Source organism: Thalassophryne amazonica, chromosome 20 (assembly GCF_902500255.1).
Source record: "Thalassophryne amazonica chromosome 20, fThaAma1.1, whole genome shotgun sequence".
In the NCBI taxonomy this organism is placed as follows: Eukaryota; Metazoa; Chordata; class Actinopteri; order Batrachoidiformes; family Batrachoididae; genus Thalassophryne; species Thalassophryne amazonica.
The window spans coordinates 17,546,453-17,558,586 of record NC_047122.1 but is presented as its reverse complement, the minus strand read 5'-3'; the positions used below and the strand labels follow the sequence as shown (position 1 = coordinate 17,558,586).

Sequence of the window (12,134 nt, the reverse complement as noted above, 5' to 3'; positions counted from 1 at the left end):
TAGATAAATATGATTCAAACCACTGCAGCGCAGTGCCTTTAATACCTATGGCATGCTCTAATCTCTGTAATAAAATTTTATGGTCAACAGTATCAAAAGCAGCACTGAGGTCTAACAGAACAAGCACAGAGATGAGTCCACTGTCTGAGGCCATAAGAAGATCATTTGTAACCTTCACTAATGCTGTTTCTGTACTATGATGAATTCTAAACCCTGACTGAAACTCTTCAAATAGACCATTCCTCTGCAGATGATCAATTAGCTGTTTTACAACTACCCTTTCAAGAATTTTTGAGAGAAAAGGAAGGTTGGAGATTGGCCTATAATTAGCTAAGATAGCTGGGTCAAGTGATGGCTTTTTAAGTAATGGTTTAATTACTACCACCTTAAAAGCCTGTGGTACATAGCCAACTAATAAAGATAGATTGATCATATTTAAGATCGAAGCATTAATTAATGGTAGGGCTTCCTTGAGCAGCCTGGTAGGAATGGGGTCTAAAAGACATGTTGATGGTTTGGAGGAAATAACTAATGAAAATAACTCAGACAGAACAATCGGAGAGAAAGAGTCTAACCAAATACCGGCATCACTGAAAGCAGCCAAAGAGAACGATATGTCTTTGGGATGGTTATGAGTAATTTTTTCTCTAATAGTTAAAATTTTATTAGCAAAGAAAGTCATGAAGTCATTACTAGTTAAAGTTAAAGGAATACTTGGCTCAATAGAGCTCTGATTCTTTGTCAGCCTGGCTACAGTGCTGAAAAGAAACCTGGGGTTGTTCTTATTTTCTTCAATTAGTGATGAGTAGTAAGATGTCCTAGCTTTACGGAGGGCTTTTTTATAGAGCAACAGACTCTTTTTCCAGGCTAAGTGAAGATCTTCTAAATTAGTGAGACGCCATTTCCTCTCCAACCTACGGGTTATCTGCTTTAAGCTGCGAGTTTGTGAGTTATACCACGGAGTCAGGCACTTCTGATTTAAGGCTCTCTTTTTCAGAGGAGCTACAGCATCCAAAGTTGTCCTCAATGAGGATATAAAAGTATTGACGAGATAATCTATCTCACTCACAGAGTTTAGGTAGCTACTCTGCCCTGTGTTGGTATATGGCATTGGAGAACATTAAAGAAGGAATCATATCCTTAAACCTAGTTACAGTGCTTTCTGAAAGACTTCTACTGTAATGAAACTTATTCCCCACTGCTGGGTAGTCCATCAGAGTAAATGTAAATGTTATTAAGAAATGATCAGACAGAAGGGGGTTTTCAGGGAATACTGTTAAGTCTTCAATTTCCATGCCATAAGTCAGAACAAGATCTAAGGTATTATTAAAGTGGTGGGTGGACTCATTTACATTTTGAGCAAAGCCAATCAAGTCTAACAATAGATTAAATGCAGTGTTGAGGCTGTCATTCTCAGCATCTGTGTGGATGTTAAAATCGCCCACTATAATTATCTTATCTGAGCTAAGCACTAAGTCAGACAAAAGGTCCGAAAATTCACAGAGAAACTCACAGTAACGACCAGGTGGATGATAGATAACAACAAATAAAACTGGTTTTTGGGACTTCCAATTTGGATGGACAAGACTAAGAGTCAAGCTTTCAAATGAATTAAAGCTCTGTCTGGGTTTTTGATTAATTAATAAGCTGGAGTGGAAGATTGCTGCTAATCCTCCACCCCGGCCCATGCTACGAGCGTTCTGACAGTTAGTGTGACTCGGGGGTGTTGACTCATTTAAACTAACATATTCATCCTGCTGTAACCAGGTTTCTGTAAGGCAGAATAAATCAATATGTTGATCAATTATTATATCATTTACTAACAGGGACTTAGACGAGAGAGATCTAATGTTTAATAGACCACATTTAACTGTTTTAGTCTGTGGTGCAGTTGAAGGTGCTATATTATTTTTTCTTTTTGAATTTTTATGCTTAAATAGATTTTTGCTGGTTATTGGTGGTCTGGGAGCAGGCACCGTCTCTATGGCGATGGGGTAATGAGGGGATGGCAGGGGGAGAGAAGCTGCAGAGAAGTGTGTAAGACTACAACTCTGCTTCCTGGTCCCAACCCTGGATAGTCACGGTTTGGAGGATTTAAGAAAATTGGCCAGATTTCTAGAAATGAGAGCTGCTCCATCCAAAGTGGGATGGATGCCGCCTCTCCTAACAGGTTTTCCCCAGAAGCTTTGCCAATTATCTATGAAGCCCACCTCAATTTTTTGGACACCACTCAGACAGCCAGCAATTCAAGGAGAACATGCGGCTAAACATGTCACTCCCGGTCCGATTGGGGAGGGGCCCAGAGAAAACTACAGAGTCCGACATTGTTTTTGCAAAGTTACACACCGATTCAATGTTAATTTTAGTGACCTCCGATTGGCATAACCGGGTGTCATTACTGCCAACGTGAATTACAATCTTACCAAATTTACGCTTAGCCTTAGCCAGCAGTTTCAAATTTCCTTTGATGTCGCCTGCTCTGGCCCCCGGAAGACAATTGACTATGGTTGCTGGTGTCGCTTATTTCACATTTCTCAAAACAGAGTCGCCAATAACCAGAGTTTGTTCCACGGCGGGTGTGTCGCCGAGTGGGAAAAACGGTTAAAGATGTGAACGGGTTGGCGGTGTACACGGGGCTTCTGTTTAGGACTATGCTTCCTCCTCACAGTCACCCAGTCGGCCTGCTTTCCCGGCTGCTCGGGATCCGCTGGAGGGGAACTAACGGCGGCTAAGCTACCTTGTCCGCACCGACTACAGGGGCCTGGCTAGCTGTAGGATTTTCCAAGGTGTGGAGCCGAGCCTCCAATTCGCCCAGCCTGGCCGCCAAAGCTACGAATAAGCTACACTTATTACACGTACCATTACTGCTAAAGGAGGCCAAGGAATAACTAAACATTTCACACCCAGAGCAGAAAAGTGCGGGAGAGACAGGAGAAGCCGCCATGCTAAACTGGCTAAGAGCTAGTAGCTGCGCTAAGCTAGCGGATTCCTAAAAACACACAAAGTGAATAATGTGTAAATAATTTAGAGGTGATTCAGCAGAGGGAGTGCTTTAGTTAAGGCACGTGAAGATTACACTGTGAAACAAATCGTTATCTAGTTAACTAGATCAATCTAACTGCGCAGATTAAACAGCTAACAGATACAGCAAAACACTGCTGTGCTCCGGAACAGGAAGTGATACAATACCGCAGTGAGAGCCAACCACCAGTAGAGGCCACCAGCGCCTAATGCATCCACAATTTCCATAACTGGAGCACTGCCAATACTTGCATTCAGTGACCAATCACAGAGCACCAGGCCAACATTTGACCTTCCAAATCAAATTATTTTTTCCTTGTCTGACCTTCAAACCTTCTAAGTCTGATCCAGAATGAATCAAAACAGTTATGTTGCTCACACATATACAGACGCCTGTGAAGATGTTTTTCAGTGTGGCAGTAATCAGGTTGTGTTCCACGGATCTGGTACACCACCACAATCTAGCTGCTGGTCCGTGGACTTCCACAGTGACTCTATCAGCTAAGGAGTGTTTTGTTTGATGTGTCTTCTTCTTCTTTCTTCTTCTTCTGGGCCTTTGAGGCTGATTGTTGTATGGCCGGAAAACAGACACTGATGATGATTAAAAACAGTGTGCTCAGTGTGACCACTGGTTCATGGTCACGTCACTCACTCTGTTGACCTTGTACATCTTGAGTTGTGTCAGGAAGCACATCCAGTGTAAAACAACTGCCAAATCCGTAGCGGATCTGAAGGATTGACCCTGAGAAAAAATGGCAGAAGCTGAAAAAAGAAATGTGCACATGTCTCTGTAATTCGACTGCAGTTGTTTTGTGGTTAAAACGTTGGCGGGATTCAAAGCTAAATCTTCCTTTGAGCGGGAATGTAAACATCAAAGAGCTACGTCTGTGTAAATCATCGAGCTAATTATCCTGCCGTCATATCGCTGTCAAACGAGCACTCTAACATCTGATGAAGCTGATTTGAAAAACAGAAAACCAAACAACTGAACCAGTTAAAACCGCTCTGTTGTTTCTGCCAGAAATAAATGCACACGATGATGTACAGCTGCCGCTGCCACTGCTGCTGCCATGCACCCGCTAGCCTGGTTTTTGTTTGTTTGTTTTTTTCTGGCATTTTACTGATGTGAGACTTGAGGTTCAGTCTCAGCTGCATCAAACATTTTTGCCGTTTATGAGAGGAAGCAGAAAAGGAATGAGGACCTCTGAGCTGCTTTTTGTACAATAACTCAGTTAATTTCTTGATGTTTGACTTCTTCTGTGTCGCATCTTAAGTACAGAAACGTCTGATTACTTGAACGCTTCATTTTCACTTAGACTTCCCTCTGATGTTTCATTGAGGTGACCGTTTTGTCTACGGCTTTTGCTCACTTAATAATGAAATGGTGTAAAGACTCGAACCATGAACTTCAGAACACAGACCCTGCAGCTGGCTCAGATTTTGAGGTGATTCTGTAACAAACCTCTGTTTGTCTCTCTTGTTTTTGTGTCTCACCTGAAAAGAAACAATGAGGCTCGACTCAGGCGGGTCGGTAGGTGCCATAGTCGGTGGAATCCTCGGTGCCCTCGTGGTTATCGGCATCATCATCAGCATCATCATCTTCATACGCAAACGGCAGGAGGACTTTGAGTAAGTCTTTAATCTCCTGAACCTTCACCTCAGAAACTCAGTTTAATGACCCTTCATAGTTGTTTTGACTGCCTTCTGTGGTTATTTTGGTGACCCTTAGTTGTTGTTTCAGAGACCCTTCTGGGTTGTTTTGGTGACCCTTCATGGTTGTTCTGACTGCCCTCTGTGGTTATTTTGGTGACCGTTATTTGTTGTTTCGGAGACCCTTCTGGGTTGTTTTGGTGATCCTTTATGGTTGTTTTGACTGCCTTCTGTGGTTGTTTTGGTGACCCCTGGTGGTTGTTTTGATTGACCTTTGTGGTTGTTTTGGTGACCCTTCATGGTTGTTTTGATTGACCTTTGTGGTTGTTTTGGTGACCCTTAGTTGTTGTTTCAGTGACCCTTTATGGTTCTTTTGGCAACCCCTGGTGGTTGTTTTGGCAGCCCTTCGTGGTTGTTTTGGTGACCCTTCATGGTTGTTTTGACTGCCTTCTGTGGTTGTTTCTGCAACCTTTAGTGTTTGTTTTGACGGTCCTTCGTGGTTATTTTGATGGCTGTTTTTCAGCCCATCATGGTTGTTTTGGCTATCCTTCATGGTTGTTTTGGTGACCCTTGGTTGTTTTGGCAACCATTCTTGATTGATTTGGTGGCTGTTCTTTGGTTGTTTTGGCTGCCTTTCTTAGTTGATGTTTTGGTGACCATTAGTTGTTGTTTTGGTGATCGTTCTTGGTTCCTTCTTGTTCGACCCTTCTTGGTTGTTTTGACAGACCTAAGTAGTTTGTTTGGCGGCTGTTTGCAGTTGTTTTGGGGACCCCTCATGGTTGTTTGAGACATTAATCATGTCAAAAATCAGCCTCTTCACTTCAGAAATGCTCATGTTTTCCACCTGTTGGCTGTTGTGCAAAATTTGCACCCAACAGTGGAAATGTAACGAAGAATCAATTTGGTTAGTTTTATTTTCCTGTTATTTTTCATTTTAAAAAAATCATACATTGAGTTAAAGTAATGTCTGAATGCAGTGATGGTGTTTGGTATTTATTTGTTTTTTTCCTCAGAGAATAGTTCTGATTTAAAAAAAACAAAAAAACATTCAAAATCTGTTCTCCAGGTAGAAGTGTTTCTTTGTCACAGTAACTTCTGAATTCCTCTGGAACGATTTGTATAATCTCAATTCAGTTTTATTGCACAAAGTGAGGTCTTTAGAGCTTAATATTTCCTCACATGTTGTGTTTTGTTGTTGTTTTGTCTGTGACCTTTCAGTTTGCTGCTGCTTTTTCTTCTCTATACAAAAAGAAAAGGTCTGATATCTTAACAAACCAGCGATCGATGTCTCCTTATGTTTTGTTCAACTAGGGGCCCTCCCAAACACAAGCCACCTCCCCCTGTGAAGGCAGGCAGCTCTACAGAGATGGTGAGTGGACAACGAGGCTTCAGATCCATCTTTATTGTCAGGGTGATGACACTCGCCTCACACAGACATGCACAGTCCATTTGGACACTCATAATCAGACTAATGGTTATTGATCTCACAGCTGAGCTGCCTCGTGTGTGTCGGAGAAAAATCAGGTTAGTTTGAGAGCTCCATTACAGAGTGGATGCCTTCTCACTCCGCTGCATTATGGAGGGAAACTAAAATCATTTTCTGTTGAAAGGATGTCAAAACTAAGTTTTGACTGAAATGAAGCTTTGACTGAAGTGAAGAAATGAATTTTGTATTTGTTACAATTTCAATATCATGTAATAATACATTTCTACTTGCGTTCCTGGGCTTATTACCAAATATGATACACTTAGTTTTACCATAATGGAGTGATAATTTGTTTGAATCGAACCTCAGTTTAAATTTATGTAATTCATTCTCCATTTTGTCCAGGAGCTGTCCCAAATGATCCCCACTACAAAACACAGTTGCATCATCAGCAAACAAAATGCAACTAGCAGACTTGGAAACCAAACATATATCATTAATGTACAAACGAAACAGCAATGGCCCAAGGACAGAACCCTGGGGTACTCCACATGTAATCCTCAAAAACTCAGAATTTCTCCCATCAATGTGGACACACTGATCCCTATTGTGCAAGTAGCCCCAGTCATGTGCCAATCCCCTGATACCATACATCTTTCATTTGTTCAGTAGCAAAGTATGATCAATAGTATCAAATGCTTTCTGTAAATCAAAAAAGACCCCTACAGCATATTGCCTATTCTCAATTGGGTGTTATATGGCTGGGAGGGCCTGGCTGCCGGTTTGTTTCTGTCTTTTGGTTTTCCTCCCAGGTGGCGTGCGTTTGGGACTGAGTGGCTGTGTTTTGTTTTATGACTAATTACACATGTTTGGATAAAGGCTGACCGCACAGGTGTAGGAACTCCTGGCCACACCTGTGCTAAGAGACTGTCAGAAACAAGGGCAAAGATGCAGCCAGTTCAACCAGTCTGTTGGAGGATGAACGCGGACACGGTTTCCAGCCGTGGTCCCTGGAGGGGGGTGTTTCTCCTGGGCCAGGTGTGTGTGGTCGCCGGGAGGCTTCCCGTGAGGGTGGGGTACTGTTATATGGCTGGGGGGGCCTGGCTGCCGGTTTGTTTCTGTCTTTTGGTTTTCCTCCCAGGTGGCGTGCGTTTGGGACTGAGTGGCTGTGTTGCTGAGGCTGTCAGGACCTCACCCTGATCACCTGCGACTCGTCAGGACTCACAGCTGTGGTGCATCTGGATGGATTGGAACATGTTGGCATTTAAGACTGGAGTGCGCAGTGTGTATTTGCCAGAGACTCGACCTTGTGACCAGACGGGTGAGATCGTCGTCTCGGGAGCCATCTCATCAGCAGCGGATGCTGAGAACGTCCAGGTTTGATGCACAGTCTGTGAAAGAGGAGGGGGTGAGGTTTCACGCTCGTCAGCACACTTCCTGAGGTACGTTAGATTTTGTGACTAACAGTTATACAGTCAGTAAATGTGGTGTCCCTCACACCTTATTGTATTGAGCTGTTTGTTAGTCATGTATCAGCTTCCACTGCAGTGGAGTTTTGTGAACTGGATGTTCCATGCCTGCAGGTTGGGAAGCTGATCAGTAATCAAGCCAGGAAGTGTTTGCTGTTTGTACACCTTTAAGTGTTCTGTGTGTAGAGTGTGGACTCACATAATGGTTCCTTCTTTCACAGACTCGGTTGTTGCGGCCACCTGGGGGGTGTCGGCGGGGTCCTTGGGTCCGAAACAGCTTCTGGCTCCGGACCGTTAGCACTGCTGGGAGCGCACCACGCCAGGCCGCACCTTTTTGTTATTATATTATCACTGTTATGTATTAAATTCAGTTAGCCTTTGAACCGTGCTCTGCTTATTTCATACTGGGTCCTTCAAACGCTGGTCGGTTCTCCGAGCTGCGTCCGACACATAACATTGGGTTGGAAATTTGTTCAACAAAATCCATTACTGCCAGTGAAGTAGTGCAATTTTTCCTAAAACCGTTTTGCTGCTTGCTAAGGATATGATGTTTAGCTAAGAAATCATTTAACCTAATTACAAATCCCTTTTCCAGAATTTTAGAAAACTGTGGTAAGAGGGAGATTGGCCTATAATTTGAAAAAACATGTTTGTCACCAGATTTGAACAATGGTATCACTTTAGCTATTTTCATTTTAAAGGGAAATTTCCCAGTCATTAATGACATATGTTAAGGGCGTAACAATACAATCAATAATATTTTTAACCAAAAACATATCAAAATTGTCACTATTAGTTGATTTTTTTCCCCCTTAAGTTTATGAACTATGTCAATAATCTCTTTTTCATCCATTCCTTTGATGAACATTGAAATAATAATACAGATTGTCCTAAAAAATGGTGACATGCCACAAACCACCAAATTCAAAGAGGATTTTGGCCCAAAAGAACACGACATGTTACAAAACTCAATGTGTTAAATTCGGTATTGAAAATGCAACAGAATGCATTTTCTTGTCCAAGTCAGCAGACAAAGAAAGAATGCTTTGAGGCTTTTCTTCCTGTGAGGCAGCTTTAGAGGATTTTCTCAGTGTTTCTGCTGAAGGAGAGGACCAGAGGTGAGGACGTTCTAAAGGTACGTGTGTGACAGCAACATTTCTCTTCATGGGTTCGCTGCTATTACTTTGAGTTTGTCAAGAAGGCTTTTAAAGCTGCAGTGTGTTGGATTTAGTGTCATTTAGTGGTGAGGTTGCAGATTGCATTATGCCGTCGCTAGTCACAATTTCATGTTTTACTTCCTTTTCCTTGTGATAAGCAATATGCATGATCCACTATTTTACAAAAATGGGGGTTCTTAAAGTAGTTAGCAAGCTGTACATGTTGTAAAGAGGAGCAACCACTGATTCCTTTTAATTATTTATTTTCTTCAGTCTTCTGGCCGTGCGCAAAATTGCAAATGGTGGAGTAAATATGTCCCACATGGTGGCCCACATGAGGGGGCTTGCTCCCACGTAGAAACGAAGGCGTCAGCCTAAGCTTGTGAAAACACAAAGGTTAGTTATTTAGCTAGCTAGCCAAATAGCTAATCTCTAATTATACAGTTAATTATACTAATGAGCCAATGGTTATGAATGCTGTGTTCAATTTCTGCTAATAAATGCCCCTAAATCCTGTAAACTTTAGGTTTAATAATAATCTCAAATTCCAGAACCCAGCTTCACTCACTGAATTTAAACCAATCTAAATGTGCAGGGAATCTAAGTGTTTTGTATCTTTTGAATGCATTACTCTTAATTATATCTTAAAGAGAAAGAATGTGTCTAAAGTCTTGATTTAAAAGTCTCTGCACAATCAGCTAGCAAATAGTTTCACAAACACACACACACACACACAATAATCCTGCGTTTGGAGAATGCAGAGTACAGGAAGGCACATAGGGTTTCATAAGATCCACCAGGTAGGAGGATGATTGACCATGTAAAGTTTATAATTTAACTTTAAAATCTGATCTCACATGAACGGAAAGCTGATAAATTGAGAATAATTGTTGTGGCTGGCGTGCCTGGCTGGCTTTTGTGTGTCTTTTGTTTCTGTCTTTTGGTTTTCCTCCCAGGTGGCTTGCATTTGGGACTGAGTGGCTGTGTAGCTGAGTTTATCAGGACCGCACCCTGATCACCTGAGGCTGATCACCTGCGGCTCGTCAGGACTCACAGCTGTGGTGCATCTACATGGATTGGAACATGGTGGCATTTAAGACTGGAGTACACAGTGTGTATTTGCCAGAGACTCGACCTTGTGACCAGACGGGTGAGATCGTCGTCTCAAGAGCCATCTCATCATCAGTGGATGCAGAGAACGTCCAGGTTTGATGCATGGTCTGTGAAAGAGGAGGGGGTGAGGTTTCACGCTCGTCAGCACACTTCCTGAGGTACGTTAGATTTTGTGACTAACATTTATACAGTCAGTAAATGTGGTGTCCCTCACACCTTGTTATATTGAGCTGTTATGTTAGTCCTTTTAATTAGCTTCCACTGCAGTGAGTTTGTGAACAGGGTGTTCTATGCCTGCAGGGTGGGAAGCTGATTAGTAATTAAGCCAGGAAGTGTTTGCTGTTTGTACACCTTTGAGCGTTCTCTCTGTGTGTTGAGTGTGGACTCACAAGATGATTTCTTCATTCACAGACTCGGTTTGTCGCAGCCACCTGGGGGGTGTCGGCGGGGTCCTTGGGTCCGAACTGGTTCTGGCTCCAGACCGTTAGCGCTGCTGGGAGCGCACTGTTTACCACCTCGCCAGACCGCGCACTTATTTGTTTGTATATTTATCACATCACTGTTATGTTTATTAAACTCAGTTATCCTTTGTACCGTGCTCTGCTTATTTTATACTGGGTCCTTCAAACGCTGGTCGGTTCTCCGGGCTGCGTCCGACACATAACAATAATATTGGGATTATATGATCCCATATTCTATTCGAACTCCAACAGCGGCATTTTGAACCAAATGAAGAGCCCTGAATGGTAGTTTGTGGCAAACCACAAAATAAAATATGACAGTAATCAGTTCTAGAGGACACAAACTGATACAAATCTGTATAATATTTTGTAAAATGACATGAAAGTACAAATTAGGGAAAAAGACAGCAAAGTTTTGAGGTAAATAGAGGAGAATTCTTTCTTTTCTTCTTTTATAACAGTTCGTAATTTGTAAAACGTGAAACACTTCATCACCACGTTCCTTCTTGTCTTCTTCTTGGTTTGGTGTTTTTTTGTGTCATGTAGCTGAACAAACCATCAGAGCCTCCAACGGCCACAGAGATGGTTCCTCTGACTCCGGTTTACTATGAGACCACAGGCGGGGAGCCTATCACGGTAATTACCTCACAACATGACACCCGCACTGTCCAATAATCAAACAATTATTAATGTTTACAGTTAATGACTGAAACTGTGTAAGCTGTGCCTTACAGATAAAGTCCTAAATTACCTTGACATAATATAATACCGTTCTCATTAGAAAGATGGCAGCAGTTAATGTAAAAGTGTTCATTTTAGTTCATCAAGGTTCAGATTTATGCCACAAATAATCGTGTGGGAGATTTTGTAATGATGCGTTTCAGAGATGCACAGTCTGTTCCTGTGGCTGCCAAAAAGCAAACCAAGAACAGAAGTCATTTTGTAACATCTGTCCAACCTGCAGAATCTGGATGATGACACCAGTGGTGCACTGAACGGCGGCGCCCCTCCCATCCTAGATGACAACGTCAACGACCTCAAAGATCATGCAGCTGATGAAGGTCACCGAGGTAACGACCTGGACTCCTCCAATCACGACCTGCCACCTGCCAACATTGGTCGGGGCGAGAGCTTCGTATCTCCCGCCATGTACGTGTAGCCACGGGAGAAACTGACGAGTGTCACGAGCATATGAGCAAGCCGCAGGTCACTTAAAGTTTGCATGACAAGTGAAAGCGAGAACGCCGCTGCCACTTTTGAAATCTCTTCTATTGTACATTAAACTTTTCAAATTTTTAAATGGTTGTAACTTGTACACATGGTCTAAATTTGAATTTACTTTTTCTTTGTTGAGGTATTATGGGTTAAAAATGTTGCCACAGTTCATTACTGAAACGAATTTTGTGGTGGAGCAGTTTGAGATTATTTATGAGGTAGACAGACATTTTTAAATGTCCGATCACACTAATGAAAGTAATGCAAATTTTACCCTTGCAACTATCAGAACGGGACAGACTGGATAAGAAATTACATACGTAAGCTACTTCTGTGGTTTTTGTGTCATCTACGTGGAATAAATGATCAGATATAAAATAACTGTTACGATTACAACTTACAAGAGTAACTTACTGAGCAAAATCCCCTCTAATGTACCCAATAAACACATAATAAGACAGTTTTTTTGCTCAACTTTTGACCCCTGTACTAAATGACACTGACACCATTCTTGCTGTTTTTTGTCCCGTAACTCCATAGAATTCAGTCACAGATAGTCCAAACTATACCTTTTTGGAATCTTTATGATCAGACAAATAATGTGGAATATGTTTCAATATGA

At 42.1% G+C, this 12,134-nt stretch overlaps 1 protein-coding gene across 1 annotated transcript in view; it reads left to right on the top strand.

Moving 5' to 3' along the window:
- Nucleotides 1-11,592, top strand: part of LOC117502476 (nectin-2-like) — a 371,199-nt gene extending 359,607 nt beyond the window's left edge. Inside the window, exons 2-5 of the mRNA XM_034161531.1 lie at nt 4,524-4,650; nt 5,983-6,040; nt 10,844-10,933; nt 11,262-11,592. Of these exons, the coding sequence (XP_034017422.1) occupies nt 4,529-4,650; nt 5,983-6,040; nt 10,844-10,933; nt 11,262-11,456 (465 nt within the window). The 5' untranslated portion in view covers nt 4,524-4,528 and the 3' untranslated portion in view covers nt 11,457-11,592. The remainder of the gene's footprint in view (nt 1-4,523; nt 4,651-5,982; nt 6,041-10,843; nt 10,934-11,261) is intronic.
- Nucleotides 11,593-12,134: the final 542 nt, after the last annotated feature.